Genomic DNA, 19,191 nt, shown 5'->3' with positions numbered 1-19,191 from the left:
TGGAGGATTCTAGGAGCTGTTGGGAAATGTTTAAGTGCAAAAAATGCTCATCTGTAAAGCTGGGGAGTTTGAATCCCTTTTGAAGTTTGTATTTAGCAGCTGCGACACCCAGTGGTCACTAAATGTGGTACAGATCCCTGCCTTCACTTCTCTGCTGGGAATTGCGCCTGCTGTTTCTCATCTCTGGTTTATGAAGCTGAACTGGAGTTAGTTTCAGTCAGACAGCTACTGACAAGTGGTAATTTGGGGGAAAATTAAAGAGCTTTTCAGAGAACTTCTCTGGCTTTTACTCATTAATTGAAAATTTTGGAAGGGAAAGTAATTTTTAATTGGAGAGCTTTGAAGTTGTAAAACATTTGTGTTCAAATAACAGTTTAATATTGCTGCAGTTGCTTACTTGCTTGCTGGAGAGGATTTATGTTAGCAAAATCTTAGAAATTAAATGAAAACATGGCAAAAGCTAGTAGCATGAAGTCTTACAAGAAACATAAGCCATGTGAGAGCTGGAAAACATAAAATGTTTTTTGTGAACAGATTTGAGCAATTAAGAAAGCTGTAGTTTCTCGGCATAGAAAACTGAGGCCTGAGGAAGTAATTGGAGCAGACTTTCCAATTGCAGTATCCTGAGGGTGATGAAAAGAAAGGAACCCCTTAATGTAGTCACATAGCATGAAAGCTTTCAGTTTACTGATAAGCTTCTATAAAGGTGATTGGAAGTAAAGTTTTGAGGTTTTCAGATGTTTAGAATAAATGCTATGTTGTATCTGAATTTTCAACATGCTGCACCAGTGGACAGAGGCTCCGGAAGAGGAGCAGCCATGTTTTTCTAAGGCATGGGGTGAAGAAACAACATCAAGTACGTGCTTTTATTTATTGGATCTCTTTCTGTTTTTGACAAACAGCATCCTCATCATTCATCTCTAAAGGAAGAGATATCAGATGTTGTACGTCAGAAGAAGAAATATCTGAAGAAACCGAAAATGGAGTGTGTGGTAACTGCTCAACAGCCCTCTGCTGAGCCCTTGCCTGTTATCAACAAGAGTGATATCAAGCAGTATGACTTCCACAGCTCAGATGAGGATGAGTTCCCACAGGTAACAGTCTGTTATGATTTCTTTTAGCCTACTGAAAATGGAGAACTCAGCTATCTGGAATGTGGACAGTATAGCTTGAAGTGGAGAATAACTGTGTTGGGCAGTTGGTCTGCATGCAAGACATTTGCAGAAGCTGCTTGAGTTTGTTTCATCTTGCAAACTGTGTTTTGGAGAACTTTGTATTATGTAAACCAGTATTTATAAAATATATGAAATGCTAACTAGTACAAAAATACATTTTTACCATATTAGTCAATTGATTACTGTATATTAGTTGTGTGTTTTAATATCTGTATTATATACACATGGCAGTTGAAAGAATAACTTTGCTTTTTGGCTTAGGTACCCTCACCAGTATCAGAAGCAGAAGAGGAAAATGATCCTGATGGACCTTGTGCCTTCAGGAGAAGAGCAGGATGCCAGTATTATGCTGTAAGGCTATCTGCTGTTGCATTTAGTGTGTTTGGGTGTTCTGTTTTTGGTTTCATTGGCCTATTGATAATGGAATAGTTCTTTTAGTCCCACTTTCATTATGAAAACCATGATGATTTGGTGGCTACGAAGAAAATCTTTGAGTTTTTCTATAAGAAGATTTCTCCTTGACCTGTTCCTCTGACTTCCTAAAGGCAATACAAAGCACGGCAGCCTAATTCAGCCACTGTTTGAATGGGAGGACTCCACCCCCTCCATGCATTCCCCTTGGTTTTCCTATCGCATCCTTTGTTCCCAGCTTATAAAGCTCATGGGTTGCTACTTGTTTTAGTTCTCAGACGTGGGCATTGTTTGGAGCTGGTTGTAAAAGCAAAGAGATTTGAGGATTTTTTTGTGTAGTTAAATCTTTCTCTTGAATTATTGCAAACTGTGGATATGTTGGAAGAATGTTACACTGCAGTTGTAGCAGTGAGCAGAGGAGAAAGTCTGATTAAACATTCCATCATCTTCTCAGAACCACGGATAGTGAAACTTCATACTGAGTATGGATTTGTGGATGGGAAGCTGTTATCTATGGAGGACCAACAGAAGCAATGTAATGCACTGGGTCTGGTTTTGCTTTGCTCACTTCCCACCAGAGAAGTGAAGTTGCATGGCAAAATAAGTTTTGTAACTGTGTAGTCTTTAAGGCTGCCTGTAACTCACTGGAGAGGAACTTAGTTGCTAGGTTGTCTGCTCCAGAAGCCTAAACAATCTCCCTGAGTACTCAGAGCATGGGCATCTCCCACAAGTTGTGCTGTAAGTTCTTTGCACAACTCAGATGTGTGCTGGCACCTGCTTCTGTTCCTGCCATGCAGGTGTCTTGCTATTGTGATCACGTAGAGAACACCACAGACTACTTTGTATTTTCAGGAATGTGCAAATGGGCTTTCCTTTATTCTTTGCAGCCTCGTTTGGACCAAACTAATTCTTCATATGAAAATTCAGAATTGGACAAACTGAGGTTCAGGCATTGCCTTACAACCCTTACAATTCCAAGAAGGTGTATAGGATTTGCAAGAAGACGAGTTGGCAGGGGTGGAAGGTAGGATTGCCTTATTTTTACCCTTTGTTTCCCTTCAAAGTATGAAAGCACATATATAAGAAACATAATTAACTTTTTTTTTTTTTTCCATCTTTTTAAATCAGGGTTATAATGGACCGAATATCCACAGAACATGATCCTGTCTTGAGACAGATTGACCCGGAAATGCTGAATAGTTTTTCAAGCTCTTCCCAGACTTTAGACTTTTCTTCTAATTTTTCACGGACCAATGCTTCCAATAAACATTGTGAAAACAGACTGTCCCTTTCTGAAATACTAAGCAATATCAGATCATGTCGACTGCAGTGTTTTCAGCCAAGGCTACTAAATCTACAGGACAGCGATAGTGAAGAATGTACCTCAAGGAAACCAGGGCAGACTGTGAATAATAAAAGAGTTTCTGCAGCATCTGTAGCTTTATTGAACACCAGCAAGAACGGCATATCAGGTAGGCAGAAGGATTTAAATTCTTACAGAACTTGAAATACAAAGTTATGGTGCTTTTTTTCTTGGAACTGGGCTGATACCACCTTAACTAATGATGTGTAGCTAAACCCAGTGATACAGGGGAACTGTGTTATATTTCTTAGGGCTTTTCTTAAGTTTTCTTCCTCCTGCTTTAATTGCATTTAGGTAGAATCATGGTAAAGTGCTGGCCTTAAACATGCCAGATGTGAAGGAGGGATTCTGTTTGTATGTCAGCATTGCCTACATGAAATTTATCGCATCTTGTTTAAGGAGTGAATAGTGCTCTTTATGAATGTAGAAGAGAAGCCATTGTTTTATTGAGGGTATCGGAGTGGGTGGGAAACAGGGAGATGTTTTTGGAGTTCTCTAAATCGTGCTAAACCATCTCCAGAAACCAGTAGTGAATCAGTAAAGTCTCGGAGCAGAAATGAAGAAGGCACAAAACACTGTTTTTACCTGGAGGCTTCCAGTGTTGCAGTTTTTACTGTAACAGTGATACACCTTGCTGTGCTGATTATCAGAAAATCGACAGGCACAGATGAAGAGTGATGGGGGCATTTCCTCCTCCTTTAAGGTTGATGTCTAACTCTCACACTTCATGCAGCTGTCTCTTACCATTCAGTTTTGTGACCTTACAGCTCCAGATGAGCAAGATGGCAATTCATGTATGCTTTAAGAAAATAAAAGTAGAATCTTCACAAGACTATCAAATATATGCAACGCTATTCTCATCTTTGTACACCCTTTGTCACTGATTTGGATACAGGATCACTTAACTTGGAATAAAAACAACCAGAAGCAAAAAATTGCTCTAAGTTTGTATTAGCAGACTCAAATACAACTAATACATGTAACAAGTGATTTATTTATAACAAGTGACAATGTTAAAACTGGCACTACTGAAAGAATGTATGATTCTTCAAAATGCTGGACGGTTGGAGATGTGCCAGAAGAGATCTCTTAGCAAGCACAACAAGCATTTGAGTGTTTTCCCACTCTGTTGTGTGCATGCAGAACTTGGTATTGTAAAAGAAGATAGCTGGGTGACACAACAGGCTGCTTCTAAATCCCATAATTAACATCATGTGGATGTGGAAGGTGCCCATCTCTTTTAAAGTCAGCTGCTGCATAGTCATTGCAACTTTTCTATTGTGAAGAGATTTGCACGAGGATTTTTTTTTCTGCTGTATGAAGAGAATAGACAGTGTGTCATGATCATATCTTGTGTAATTCTTGTTTGTAAAGAGCTTGAAAGACTGGAGAATTGCACCTGTAACAGAAAGGGGGCGGTTCTGTGTGGTGGGATTATTGATAAGAATTAAGAAAAGCAGTGTGAAAGCAAATGCAGACAACAGAAATGAATGCTGTTTGTCAGAGTTAAGCATGTGGAACATGGACAGTATGCTAGGATGGACCAGCAAAGAATTTGCTGGTAGCTCTTTGTATAACGATCAAGTCATACTGCAGGGTTTTTATTTGAATGGAAAAGTATGGTGACAGCAAGGTAAGGCTAGTTGCTTAAAAAGATACATGCAGAGTTGGTGTTTCTGTAGAATTTCTCCTGATAATGTAAGTATGAGTATATTATCTAAGGATGAGGTGCAAAACGTTGAGGCTTTAAATGCTGCTCTGCAGAGACTTTTTTCCTGAGGATGGAGCCCACTTACACTAGGAGAGTATTTTGAGTTAGAAGCTGATTTGTCTGAGTGAAAGAAAAAGGTTGGAGAGATTTGTGAAATATCCCTACTGTAGGTATGAATGAAAATTGGAGCAGTGAAGGGCTTGACAGGGAGGATCTTTCTGTTTTGGTAGGAAGCCATGCATGGGTGGGGGAAAAGGGTTGGCTCTTGTTGAGTGTTAACCAATTCAGTAGGACTAAAGCACTAAGATGTTGATGTTATGTGGTGAATCAATGAGAGCTCGTGCTTTTGGATTTGAGCTTCTGGAGCTTAAAAAAAGAAATAGACATTGTAGTAGTGATGGTAGAGACTGTAGAGAAGTACTTGTATAATGTGTGATGGTTCTAGGCTACTTTGTGGAGGAACGGTAATTTATTTTGTATAATCCTGATGATCTGTCTGAAGACTGTTCAGATGTGAGCAGAGATTACTCAGCAGTTGGAGTACACTGCACAGGGAAATGTTTGGGTTGGGAAGACTCTTTTGTTTCTGTATTCAGACTACAAAGCAGATCCTGTAGTTCTATGAAAGGATCGGGTGCAATAAAGCAACAAAATTGTTTACTGTGTAATTGAGCCAAGAAGAGGCACTGCTGTTTTGCATTTGCTACATAGTAAGTAATGGGAGAATTTTTGAAGGATGAGTCAAAAAGTGGTTGTGCATTAAATGGACATAGGTGCCATATTCACCAAGGCAGATCTTTTTGGGAAGTGGTTGTAGAGATGAATTTGATTACAGATTTACCTTTGAGCATAAAAGAATCTCTGGAAGAAAAAATGACAGTTAAACTGAATGATCAGTTTTGTTGTTCAGGTTCTTTTTTTTAGTTTGTAGAAGAGTTGGAGATGCTCGCTTTGGTTATTTGTATTTAAAGTTTATATTTTTACTTCTGTCTCGCTGAAACTATTGTTACACTATTTCCCCCATGCTAAGCATTGTGCAAACAGAAGCAAAGACTTAAGTGCATGACTGGTTTTGTCATAAAGGTGCCTAATCAGTGTGTGAATAAAGAACCTCTGTTCCAAGCTGAATTTTTCTCCTGCTTGTGCTCTAGTAAGGAGACAAGGTCCCTACAACAATCTTATCACTTTGATCAGTTGTGTAAACTTACATGCTGCACCTGGGAAGCAAACGTGGTCTCTTTGCCAAAGCCAGCTCTGGAAGGATTCTGTTTAACAAATGAGAGAAGCTGATGATGAGGATAAGCAGTGTATGAAGGAGGTTGCGAGGAACTTGTCGATGGTACAACTTACTTTGGCAAAGCAGTGCTTGGCTGGCTGGCTGAATTCCTAGACTGCAACTTGTCTTGCTTGTGGAACTGAAGTGAGAATTAGGCTGTAGGCAAAATCTTCAGCAATTTGCCAGAGCGCTCTGCGTCAGCTGCCAGTGCCTGGGAGCCACTCAGACAGCTGGCTGCTAAGTTACTGTGTCCATAGATACAGAAGACAACTGGAGATGATGGCATTCTGAGGTACAGAATTCTACATGTGGAGCAGGCGTTTACTTTTTAGAGGTATCCTGTTGAGAATAAAATATCACGTAGAAGTAATTAGATTAATGAGGTACTGTTCTGGTGGGGCAGCCTGAATGATGATCTTTGATTAAAGCTCCTAAGAGCAGTGACATCATAATCTGGGCCAAAGGTGTCTAGGGATGGAAAGCAAAAGACTCTCATGTAGACTTTTTGTAGTGTTTTGTAGTGTTTCAATGTAGGCAGACTGTGGTTAAAGGGAAATCCCGATATTTAGCAGTGCAAACTGAAATACTGGTCAATAGAAGTTTTAATGAAAAGTACAGAACTCTTGCACTTGGCCGTGACCTTAAAGGCTGCCTTGGAGTTTTGTAGAAGTTGGGTTTGTCTTTAGGAGCCTTCAGTTGTTTAATTTGGCAAAATGAAATGGTGGTAGATGTGCTAATGAGTGTCTGCTTTCTTCATAACGTTAACAGCAGAGTTTATTGTGACTGAGTAAATCCCTGCTGATAGGTACTGGCCTGGCTGGAGCTGACAAGTATGAATGCAGAAACAATTAGGATGCTGCTGTGCTGATCAGCCCTGTACCCTGCAGCTGTGTTCTGTGGCTTCCTGGCCTATGTCAAACTGGGAGGGGAGAGAGAGAGCGTGTAACGTGTAGGGCAGCCTTAAACTGTGTGGTGATCAGTTTGACTCAGCAACTTGGAGTCAAGATAAATGCCCCTGTACTGCAGACAGAAAATAGCTAATTAGGGGGTAAATGCATTTAAGGTGTTTATCTGCATGAAATTGGCTTGTTCTTGAACACAACAGAAGGCATTATGGAATTTGGTGCCTCAGAACTTAAAAATAGAATTGCATACATACGTAATGTTCCATAATGCTGTTCTTGGCTCTGTTGCCTTTAGTAACGAAACGCATTTTGGGAAGCTGTTGTGAGGAAGCTTAACAGGTTCAGCTGCCTGAACTTTGAGTTCAGAGCTTGTAGTAAGAGGGAAGAGTCTTTGAGGGGATCTAAGTATGGCTGATTGGGGAGGAAAGCTTGATATTTTATTTATTTTATTTATTTTACTTTATTTATTTATTAGAATATGTAGAAAATAATGATAAAATCCCAAGAATCTAATAGGGTGAATAATGTAAGTTCACTGAACCTTTTAAGTGTTCTTCCAGCCTGTTTGGTGCTCGTGTTAATGGTGAAGCACTAAAGAAGTAATTTCCCATGTAATTCCTCTACAGTCAGTCTGCATTTTGGCTCTTATTCAGAATTTCAGCACAAGGGTGAGTACTACAGCTAGGGAACAGAAGAGTCAGGCTCTGAAAGACAGCTCAATTCAATGTTACTGTTGTCTCACTGTCTCTCAGTGAGATGAATGATATCCGTGCAGCATCCAGGTGTTGGAGATGGATGACAACTTTGGTCTTCAAAGTATGTAGTTCAGAATGCTGAAATGTAGTTAATGGGAATCTTTGAAAAGTGAATTCTCTTTTTACTTGTTCCTGGGAGAACTTAGTTCCAGAGCTGCTTTGACTCCACAAAACTCAGGTTTAGCATTGAACACCTGCTGGTATTTTGACATTATCATATTTGCAGTTCTTGAGTTGGGGAGGAATGTTGAAAACTGCTTTTCTTGACTCCATCATTCCCATACGTACTTGTTGGGAGTGTGATACTACTGGGTTGTGTCAACCAAGTTCTCATGAGTGATCAAAGCCATTATGTTACTCAGCATCTCTTCTAAAAGGAAAAACAGATTGATAGAGAAACTCTTGTTCAGGTCAGCATTTACTTTCGGGGGAGAAAAGTGTGAAAGGTCATACTAAATGAATATAAACAGTGATTTGTGATACCTCGTGACATTTGTGACACAGAGATCAGCTTTGTTATTGTGTGTTTCTGAATCTTTCAAGAAAGGATTGGTGTAGGGCTGGATTCCAACTATGTATACATGTGACCCACTTACACTAGCAGCTGCAGAACACCTTTTTTCACTGCTGACATAAGTGTGCTCAAGTGTTAGGTGTAGGCTTCCTTTGCATAGTATGTTCTGGTGTCAGAAAAGAAGGCAGCGTTTATGCCCTGAAGGAGGGGAAGTTTTAAAGTAATGACCTGGAAGTGTTCACTGTGAGAGCAGACATCCAGCCAAGCCCAGTGCGCATCTTCCTCAGCTGTGATTTTTAGGGTGTTCTTTTCCTGATTTCCAGGAAAAAAAAAAAAGGAAAAAAAAAAAAACCAACAACTCTATAAGCTTTTGCTTAAAGGTATTGGAGAGAAAACTTCTATCCCAAGGACAGAAGTTGCTTAAAAATTGTGGAAGCTATGAATCGTTTTGTTATTAATTCAATCAATGTTAAAAGAACACAGCGAACAAATTTAGCCTGGCCTCTCTGTTGTGTAGCAATGTATGAAGATCTTTGCAAGCATCTGGCACAGTAGATGTTTTCACCCACTTGTTATCCAGCACTGGCCCATTCTTGCATCTGAGGTGTGGTTGTTCTGTGCAGGCCCATTTAACCCTGGCTTCCCTTTCTTTTTTTCTGTAGTAACAGGGGGTATCACAGAAGAACAGTTTCAGACACATCAACAGCAGTTAGTTCAAATGCAGAGGCAACAACTTGCCCAGCTTCAACAGAAACAACAATCTCAGCATTCCTCGCAACAGACACATCCAAAAGCACAGGTACTGTACCTGACATTGTCATATGTTCCTGTCTTCCTTTTTGCTTACTGTGATTTTTATCTCTGTTATAAGCTAAGCATCACAGAATCATAGAATGGCCTGGGTTGAAAAGGACCACAATGACCATCTAGTTCCAACCCCCTGCTATGTGCAGGGTTGCCAACCAGCAGCCCAGGCTGCCCAGAGCCACATCCAGCCTGGCCTTGAATGCCTCTGCAATCTGATAAATACATAAAGTTTTGGAATGAATGTAGAATGGGTTTTGGTCAAAATGCTTTCCCAGTTTGCTTGATAGTGCTCAGAAGATAATTTATGCTGTAGCTAGTGCACATACCTTTCATGTTTCTTCTGTCTTTGAATCAGCTAATGTTTTAAGTTTCAACACCCAAACCTCCAGCGTTTGCTTGGTGTGTGGTTTTATTTTCTTGTTTTAGTAATGCATCGTGGCTTTGTTTTAGAAGTTGAGTAAGAGACTTCATGTTATAATGCGTTAATTGTGTCCATGTAAAAATAGCCAGTGCCCTGTCAAGTGATATGAATTGTCATGGGATTTATCTTGGTGTGTGTCTGTGTGTGTAGAAGTGCTCCAGAGAGACTTCATAGTAAAACCACTTCGTGTAATAATGCATTGTTATGAACGGAAGTCAAGAGAGTACTAAAAACTCATCACTTCTAAGAGGAAAATGTTAGTTTCATGTATCTAACTTGATTTTTCCAGTCCCTCCACTTCCCCCAAGTTCTCCACACTTCTGAATTCTAAACATTCTTCATCTGTAATTCCTTGCAAGGGATGAACATTTGTTTTCTGTTGAGCTTAGTTATCTGATAAAGAAAATCTGAAAGCTGATGTCTAGGTATTTTTTAAGCATTTTGTATCTAGTTTCCAGTGCTGTTTACCTCTCCCATCTTTGGAAAGGACTTAATAAAAAAAAATATGCAGAATGGTAGAGTGATACACAATCACAGAATGGCTTGGGTTGGAAGGGACCTCAAGGATCATGAATCTCCAACCCCCCACCACAGGCAGGGCCACCAACCTCCACATTTCATAGCAGCCCAGGCTGCCCAGGGCCCCATCCAACCTGGCCTTGAACGCCTCCAGGGATGGACGGGGCATCACAGCCTCTCTGGGCAGCTGTTCCAGCACCTCACCACTCTCTCTGTAAAGAACTTCCCCTGACATCCAATCTGAATCTTCCCTCCTTTAGCTTAAAACCATTTCCCCTTGTCCTGCTGTTATCTACCCTTTAGAAGAGTTGACTCCCCTACTTTTTATAGGCTCCCTGTAGGTGCTGGAAGGCTGCAGTGAGGTCACTCAGCAGCCTTCTTTTCTCCAAGCTGAAGTATGAGAGTGTTTGTACATCCAAAATTCAGTAGGTGATTATGCTGTGGTATGAATTTCTCCATGGGAATGAATGTGCTGTGAATGCTGAGAGTTCTGTAGATTTAGGTTAGTGTGTATTTTCTATGCAGAGACAGAGGAGACAGCTTACAGCCATAGTAATCATCCTAGAGGAAACTTCTCAAACGCATTAACGAATGTAGTTCTTCACTTTGTACTTGGATGATTATAAAGAAATAAAAAATACTTTTTTATTCCCCCAGGGCTCCAGCACCTCTGACTGCATGTCAAAAACACTTGATTCAGCCAGTGCCCACTTTGCTGCATCTGCAGTGGTCAGTGCACCTGCTCCTGGTCGCAGTGAGGCAACGAAGGAACAAACCCCCAGCCACAACAACATTAATGGTGTTGTCCAGCCTTCAGGTGATGAATTCTTAAAACTCATGGTCTTGTGCAGAGCAGAGAACGTGCCAAATGATCCTGTTCCATCTCCAAAATTTCAGTATATTTTACTACTACTGAAGGTTATAAGTCTTACTGTTAGATATTTTTGTGCCATGTCATGCGCATCAGTTTGGTAATAAAAACTGTCAGTGCTCTTCAACCCATGGAAGAACATTCTTCATTTTCTCTTGTAGGCTTTTTCCTCTGTTAATCTTTCATAATCAAAGGGATAATTGATAGCATTTTATAAAGAGACTGAATTTGAAATTTAAGAAGGGTACCAATTGCTTAAAAAATCAAGTACTTGAAGAAGAATGCAGAAAATTTGCAGTGCTTTTCAATCATTATCTCACTTGCTTATTCAAACAAAACTGTGCTTATTAACTACTTCTAGTAACTCCTCTGATGTTACTGTAAGTTCCAGGTTTCATAACTCTTAAGATTCCTCCCATCTTCAGTCACAACATAAGTAGGCATTCACTGCCTTGCTCCCAGCCTCTGCTGCCCCCTGCCAGGGAGGTTCAGAAACAATGCCAATCATGTTGGTGCAGTTGCTATGATACTAAGAGAAATGGTGTTTGAAATTTGGCTGTCATAACTAGTAGAAGGCTTTTACAGTAATTTGTTGTTTTAACAGCTAAAGATGTGATTAGTTTTGTAGACCTTTTGCTAGGCTGGGTTAATGATGAAATAATTAATAAAAAATAAGGGGGGGGGAGGGAGAAACAGCTCAACACAGCTGAATAAAATCAATATACTGGAACTGATCCAGTGAAGAAAAAGGCAACTGTGTGTAACTTGCTGAATTCTGAGTGTAATGTTTTGAGGGATACAGGATCAGGCGTATGTGTGTACCATGTATCAGCAGTAGATTTAGAGTTGATGAAAAATACTGCAAATATGCGTATAAAATTAGGTCTGTGTTACTGTTCCAAAGCTGTAAATGTCAGTGATGTAAAATAGCCATTCCAGCTTCAGATAGGAAGATTTAAATTAGAACATATTAAGTAAAAACAGCTTTTTGCAGGAATAGGGAAAAATGTTCTTAGTTCTAATTTTCTTAAAACTATGTCAGTGAATAGGAAGAGGAATCCTGAGAGCCACTGGTTTGAGTATGTGCTGTGCTTGATTTTAGCTGGGACTTGAACCTAAAGTTTTCCCACCATTTGAGTACAGACAGCACTGCTCTGTAAGCTGGAAAGGGGTCCTGTACCCCTCACTCTCTTGCCTTGAGGGAGGCTGGTCCCCAGTACCTCGTGGTGTTGCCAGTCAGATGAGGGAGGAGGCAATTCAGAACATCAGAACTTGGCTTCTCGCTCATTCTCTGCAGTTGCCTGCCTAAGCTGTGCCCCATTGGATGTACTTTTATAGGAAATGTTGCACTTTAATTTAAGGCACCTAAATTGAGACGCATAAAGTTGGAAAATATAAAATGCAATCTGTTCCACCTTCTGATGTCTTTGTGAATTAAGCAAACAAAGAAAAGCACTTAAAATATCCCTAAGTTTGACTGGAAACATTTCTAAAACTTTTCATTTGTTTGAACCTTCAAAGCAGGTAACACAGGGATGATTCCAGTGCCTCATACACTTAAATCATTACTATTGATTTAATCTTTTGCCTTAAAATCTAAACGGCACGTTTTTAATTAATAACATCTGCTTTGCAACAGGAACCTCTAGAACGTTGTACTCCACCAACATGGCTTTATCATCCAGCCCAGGGATTTCAGCTGTACAGCTTGTAAGGACAGTTGGCCACACCACCACAAACCACTTAATTCCAGCGTTGTGCACGAGCAGCCCTCAAACACTTCCCATGAACAATTCTTGCCTGACTAACGCAGTGCACCTCAACAATGTCAGTGTTGTTTCTCCAGTCAATGTGCATATTAATACAAGGACTTCAGCACCATCGCCAACAGCCTTAAAACTTGCCACAGTTGCTGCCAGTATGGACAGAGTGCCAAAGGTAACTCCTAGCAGTGCCATCAGCAGTATAGCAAGGTAAGTGCAGGGCAAGTTAGAGCACAGATTCCAGTTAAATTTGGGCTGCCTGATTGACTCTGTAGATGTGCCCAACTCTGCATGAGAGCACGAAATAGAATCATTTCCCCCCCTCTAAGAGATCCGTTGGTGTGGTGTCAGCCTCACAAAAACATGCAGCTGCTGGCATCGTCAGTGTGACTGTGACAAAAGAGAAGAGCTGATGCAGTGCTGTCTTTCTGCAGATGAACACCCAGATAACTTCTGCCAGTTTGGGGCACACCGCTTTTGGTGATCTTCCATGGTGTTTAACTGGCTTCATTCTAACCATTTTTATTTGTCCCTTCTTATGCAGTATTTGCCAGTAGATTCTTCCAAACTCTCCACGTGTTCTCTCTGCAGGTCTGTGTGCCCATAATGTAAGATGCAGGCTGGCACATCTGTTTTATCCATACATGTGTGTACACACATCTTGAATTCAAAATAGAAAACAGGTATAAGCCAGCCTGTATCTTGCTATATATGCATTTATAATATAATTATTTACCAGTACTTAGTCAATATTGAAGTGTACCACAGGACTGGCAGTGGCTAGTAGTTGCATTTTTGAAAATGACAGTATTTGGGCTCTGTTTTAAAGGTCTCTGCTAGATTGTAAGATGCTTTGAAAGTGAAAAAGAAATACTTTTCCATAGGTTAAAAAGCAGAAAAAGAGCATTAGCTTTATCCAGTATGGATTACTTCATGACATTCCTAGGGATGTTAAAAAGAGCTTTTAAGATGGAGAATCACATGTATAATAGAGTCACTGTGCAGAGAGTGAAAAAGCTATTTTTAAGTTAGCAAGTGCTTTAAAGTATGCTCCTGTATCATTAGTGCCTTTGGGTCTTGCTTCCATTGAGTCAGAGGGGTGTTTCAAGTCAAGTCAGCATATGCCTGAAAAAGAACCATCTTAGCTGAACAGACCTAAGGCTCTTCTGCAGGGAATGGTAATAAATTCAGAAAGAAATTAGAATTTCTTGTGCTGGTGCTGAAACTGAACTGAAAAAAAAATAATTCACTAATGGAATAATTGGTAGTTATGCACGTCCTAATGGCATACCTTGACTCTGTTCCTTCGGGAGACTTCTTCTTATTATCCATAATTTGGGCTGGTAATTTATAGTTAAATGCACTGAAGTTGGGCCATCTCTGTTAATAATCTTGTGGAAGGAACTGCAGTGTTAATGGAGTCAGAGCAATTGTTAAATGCCAGTATTTAGTTTTAAATGGTCTGTTTCTGTCTAGTGCATGTGTTAAGGTTTGTCCTTGATCCAACTAATGGCTGTGTAATAGTACAGAGCCTGTAAGAAATCACTGAAATTGCATAAGGAAATATTTGTATTCTGTCTGTAATTATGGAATGCTTCTTTTGTTGCAGAGAGAACCATGAACCAGAACGGCTGGGTTTAAATGGCATAGCAGAGACAACAGTAGCAATGGAAGTGACATAACCTCAAATCAGTGTCTCAACCTGTGCTAACGGTGTAGTCATTTATATTCCAACTGAATGCAAAACACAGCACTCTGTGGATCACAGAGAACTAAAATGGACCTAAATGGACTATCCTTATATCGTGTATTAAGTCGATATATAATGTAAATTTTGTAAAATTGGGAAAATCACTACCTTGTAAAATAGTTTATTTGTATCATCAATATTATTTCTGTTACTTGAATAGTAGATATTCATCATCATGCTTTTGCACTTGAATTTGCAACTGAATGGATTAAAAAATAATTCTTTAATGGGATCATGAGCATGAAATGGGATCCTGCATCACTTGTTTTAACTATTTATTTTGCCATGTTTACATTTTGTATCTTGTACAAATAAATCCAACTTTGTGTCTAAAAAAAAAAGTTAAAGATTCATAGCTAGGAGACAAAATTCTTGTAATTTTTTTCTAAAGGAAATGTAAAGTTTTCACTTGGTTCATTTTGTTTCACAATTTGACTAGATGGACTTTTTGGTAAATACTTTAGTGGCATTTCACTGTCAAATACGAAGTTCAAGGCAAAATAGTATTTTCTATTACTGTGCAGGGGAAAGGGATGGATCGATACATGCAAATTTAATGTAGTAACTCACTTTTCCATATATTTTGAATGTATATTTCTATTTATAATACCAGTTTATAAAAAATAATTACACAGGAAAGAAAAAAAAACCTGACTAGGAAAATTATGCATCTAGCACATGTAAAATTGTGCAGATAAGAGAAAATTTTCAACCAATTACATTTTATCCGAAGACTGCATATTTTAACCGGCTTTAAAACTGTAACACACCACGTAAAGGATATTTTACCAGGTATGTATTGCATTATATATCATTGCAATAATTATTGGATGTCTAGATATCGAGCCATCCCAGGTGGTGGGGGGGGAGGGAGGGTTGTGGCAAGATCGTCTTTTCAATTTTGGAGAGTTTTCCTGTGGCTACAAGGCAAGTAACGGGTTGGAAAAAGTCTGACTGTAAGCGTTGGACACCTTCGTAGTGTAGTGTTTTAGTGACTTTTTTTATACGGTTCTTGTAAATTAGATACGTGTAGTGGTGTTTCAGAATGTTTGTTTATGCACTAGTTCAGACAACTTTCCCTGTTACTTGTTCTTGATAAGTGAAAACTGCAGGGAAATAAAAATACATATCAAAACATGGACACGTTGCATATGTGTTTATTTCACATCGTGCAAGCAGTGCAGGTGGGAATTTCAGACAACATCAGTGGTCTTTTGATGGTGACTTGGGTTGCAGTGCTTGTATTTAATTCTGCGGAAGGTTTTGGTGTGTGTGGTTATTTCTTTTTCTTGAAGTGTGTGGTAGGGAAGGATCATCCTCCAGTTGGAACCTGAGACTTGGAAATAATCAGGGTAATGAGCAGCGTCTTGTTCTGCCAAAGGAACCTTAGAGGGTGGTGAGGCACTGGCACAGGTTGCCCAGGGAGGCTGTGGATGCCGCATCCCTGCAGGCATTCAAGGCCAGGCTGGATGTGGCTCTGGGCAGCCTGGGCTGGTGGCTGGCGACCTGCACACAGCAGGGGGTTGGAACTGGGTGAGCACTGTGCTCCTTTGCAACCCAGGCCATGCTGTGATTCTATGAACTGCCACCCTTGTCAAGGCTGACGTAGGTTTAGACACGTGCTCTTTCCCAAGGGCTGTTGTTGGTTGGACTGTAGTTAATACTCTAGTTTAGCATTTTGCTTTCTTGAGAGCATCTAAAAGAAAGACATGTGCATCTCTTTAAAAAAAGAAAGTATGATTTTTGCTATCTGCTATACAGTCAGTATATTCTTCCTGTTAAATGTTTGTACGAAGAGCTGCTTTTAATCTATGTTGTGCTTAAACATGTTTTATCTTAGCTTCTGACAGTTAACAATTCTGACAGCTACACACTTGCAGAGCTGTAAATATGGGGAGTTTGTCAGAAATTTGGATGTCTATTATTACTTTTCTTTTTTGCTTAACTGAGGCTTTATTTTCTCCTCGCTATCAAGTCCAGAGAGAGAGAGAACATCAGAATGTATCCATGGGAATACATGGAGGATCTCCTGATGCTTCAGTGTTCCTGCCTTGATGAGGCAAGGCATGATGGCAGGTTTGGGGTCCTCAGCACAAGGGGAGGCACTCATTCTTTGCTCCTTCTGCATTGTGCCTTTATTGGAACTTCCACTTTCTGATACATTGCCCATTACGTGTATGTGAGCCTTTCCTGATATGTGCCTAAGGTTTTCTGTGGAACACCATTCACTTCTGGGAATGACTGCATGATTATGTAGTTTGAAGTAAGAAATTTTTTGGAAGCCAGAAATATTGCAAATGGGAGCGATACCAAAAAAGAACTGCATTCTCTAATTTAGCCCCAAAGCTTTTTTGTGCTTAAATACAAATAGGAAGTAATGTCTTCTGCAGATTGAAAGCTGCATTCTTAGCAAGTGAGCGCTCCTGAGCTCTGTAGTTTGTGCTCATCCCACTGCAAATGTAGATCATTTCCATGGTACATTAGACTAAAAATCTCCTTACAGTTGCCGTGTATCTGTGACTTCACATAGCCTAACCCTCATCTAATTACTGCAAAAAGCCTTTTGCTGGCACTTGTAACTTTTAACAGATGCTGGAAGAATGAGATGGAGAAAGCTCTAAAGGTGAGTGTGCCATGTGTTGAATAACTTCCATTTAAAGTATTAGCATTGATGTGGCTTTACAATAACATAGAACTCCTAACAGTCCTTGTAAGAATTTCTAGGCTTTAACTGTGGGCCTGAAGTGCCAAAAAAGAATGATGGGCAGTGCTATATTCTGTAGAAATGTTGTTCAGGTAAGATTATTTCTATCTGTAACAATTTGTATTGGACTTCGAGTGTGACATGCTGTATCTTCCTGTGGGAGTCAGATACTACAGAAAACAATGATTCTGTATTTAGATTTGTTTAATGCTTTTAATCTGTAGATGAACTATTGAATTCTGATATGTGCTGAACTGTAGGCATTGTGATTTTGAATATTCACCATTTGAAGCCAAACAGTGATTGTTCTAACGGGGATAGGAAAATGTGCTCAGGTGGAGTCAAACTAGATTTCAGACTGTTAGTATTTGGCTTCAGTGCTCGATGTTTAAAGCTGAGAGCCTCCAGAGGTCCTGTTTTGTCTCCTGAGCCTTGCAGTTGCTGGCAAACCTGGTGAGAGAACTGTTCCAAGCCAACTCCAGGGCAATCTAGAGGTTTGCTGCTGCTTTTTCCATTCCTTCCTGCTGGACCATAGAAGATCTCACACTGTGAGAGTGTTAGAAATCTGCGAAGTTATTACCCAACTTTGTTTCTAATTTTGCTGTAGTACTTTACCTCCTCTCTCCAAACATCACCGAACCAATATGCTGTTCTATTTACAGAACTATCTCATTCCTTTAATCCTGGATAAGACTATATGTGCAGGTTGGCTTTTTTCCCCAGCAAACAAGATGCTTATTGCAATGCTTTGCTGTTGTGCTGAGGCTCTGGTTTTGAGACTTCTTTCCATGCTAGTCCATTTCCCTCTACTTCTGACTCCAGTGTAGGGGATAATAGAAACGTTTCCTATTTCTTTTTTATGGTTATTGTTTTTAAATCAGAATCCTCAGATGGTGCAGCCCTGTGGGGTTGGTTGGTTCATCCTGCAGTGGACTCAGTACCGTGTTCACAACCATTCAGGCTCTTAGTTTTCAGTACCTTCCAGGAAGAACTGCTCAGGATATAGTTGGAATAAAGTGTCCTGGTAGAAATTCACACCTTCAAACAAGAATGCTCTCAAGGCTGCAGCAAACAAACTTTGTACAGGCTACTCATGTCAACAGACTTCAGATGAAGAGTCTCAAATCTCAGATCTCTATTTTTTTTCTTTTTTTCTGTTTTTAGGTTTCACTATATTCAGACTTAAAGAGATGGAGAATTACCTTCATGAATTAAACGACATCGTAGTGAATTGTTACTCAGAAGAGAAGGTGGGAAGAAATTGAAAGAGATCTCCGAACAGTTAGAGGAAATGTTTCCTGTGTAGCAGCAGACCAGGTAGTAAGAGTTGGGTTAGCTCTTAAGATCCAAATGTTTACATTTGAACAAGGGCATGTAGAGGAGAATTGATTTTCTTCTGGTGCAACTGTTAGCAACATTCAGTATGGGCAAATTCAGTCCGTGAGCCAAAGCCAACCTGCATCAGTTTAGCAGTGGAGCTCCACCATGGAACCACTCGTACCTGGGAAGCTCACTAAAGCAGACAGCTGATTGAAGGGGTTCTTGGGCAAAGGACTGGGTGCTTCAGGGTAGGGCAGCATTACCTGAAGCCGTAGCCCACAGGATGGTAGCAGATGGTAGGGGCAAAGGACAGCTGGGCTGCAGTGTGGGGAGCACATCCCTGGTGGCTGCTGTGCATCCCAGCACATCGTGGTGTTACTGCATTACCAGGGCTTTCCACTCTGTTGCTTTTTAACAGAGCTTATGCTACAGGCACCCAGTTGTACTGCTGCTAGTGAACTTTGACTACCTAACAGCTATTTGTGAACTGCTGTAAGTGCATGTAATGGCAGCATTTCTCTCCAAAGTCAGTGTAACGTGAGAATAGCGTATGTATGAAATGGGAATGGATTGGGGTAGATATTCTGCAAGGCTTTACTTACATGGCCAGAAGGTGATTGTAAAGATGTAATTCTGAGATAAATGAAATCAGTGTTGTATTCTATTTGGTAAAGTCCTTTGGCTGAGAATGTGATAAGTCCAAAAAAGGCTGCAGTACTGAAGCTACTCTGTTGTTCTAAGCATGTAGCTTGAATTAGCTTGTGCCTTATCCTCCTGCCAGGGAATACAGAGCCTTCTTAGAGGAGTGGATGTGAAACATGGATGAAGAGACATAACTGCCCAAAAATATCCTGTGCAGAAAATGGAGAGCTGTTTTGAGCCTTATCTGTGGCAGAATAGCTTTTCCCCTGCACCCGGTAGGCTGC

The 19,191-nt window shown here is 40.2% G+C and overlaps 1 protein-coding gene across 1 annotated transcript in view; it reads left to right on the top strand.

Moving 5' to 3' along the window:
• The window catches only part of EPC2 (enhancer of polycomb homolog 2), a 40,891-nt gene extending 25,509 nt beyond the window's left edge, over nt 1-15,382 (top strand). Inside the window, exons 7-14 of the mRNA XM_052675751.1 lie at nt 903-1,094; nt 1,437-1,526; nt 2,474-2,610; nt 2,715-3,058; nt 8,773-8,909; nt 10,515-10,674; nt 12,368-12,701; nt 14,101-15,382. Coding sequence (XP_052531711.1) covers nt 903-1,094; nt 1,437-1,526; nt 2,474-2,610; nt 2,715-3,058; nt 8,773-8,909; nt 10,515-10,674; nt 12,368-12,701; nt 14,101-14,173 — 1,467 coding nt within the window. The 3' untranslated portion in view covers nt 14,174-15,382. The remainder of the gene's footprint in view (nt 1-902; nt 1,095-1,436; nt 1,527-2,473; nt 2,611-2,714; nt 3,059-8,772; nt 8,910-10,514; nt 10,675-12,367; nt 12,702-14,100) is intronic.
• Nucleotides 15,383-19,191: the final 3,809 nt, after the last annotated feature.

Source organism: Tympanuchus pallidicinctus, unplaced genomic scaffold (assembly GCF_026119805.1).
Source record: "Tympanuchus pallidicinctus isolate F22 unplaced genomic scaffold, pur_lepc_1.0 scaffold15, whole genome shotgun sequence".
NCBI classification, from domain to species: Eukaryota; Metazoa; Chordata; class Aves; order Galliformes; family Phasianidae; genus Tympanuchus; species Tympanuchus pallidicinctus.
This window is presented reverse-complemented; position numbering and strand designations above follow the sequence as displayed.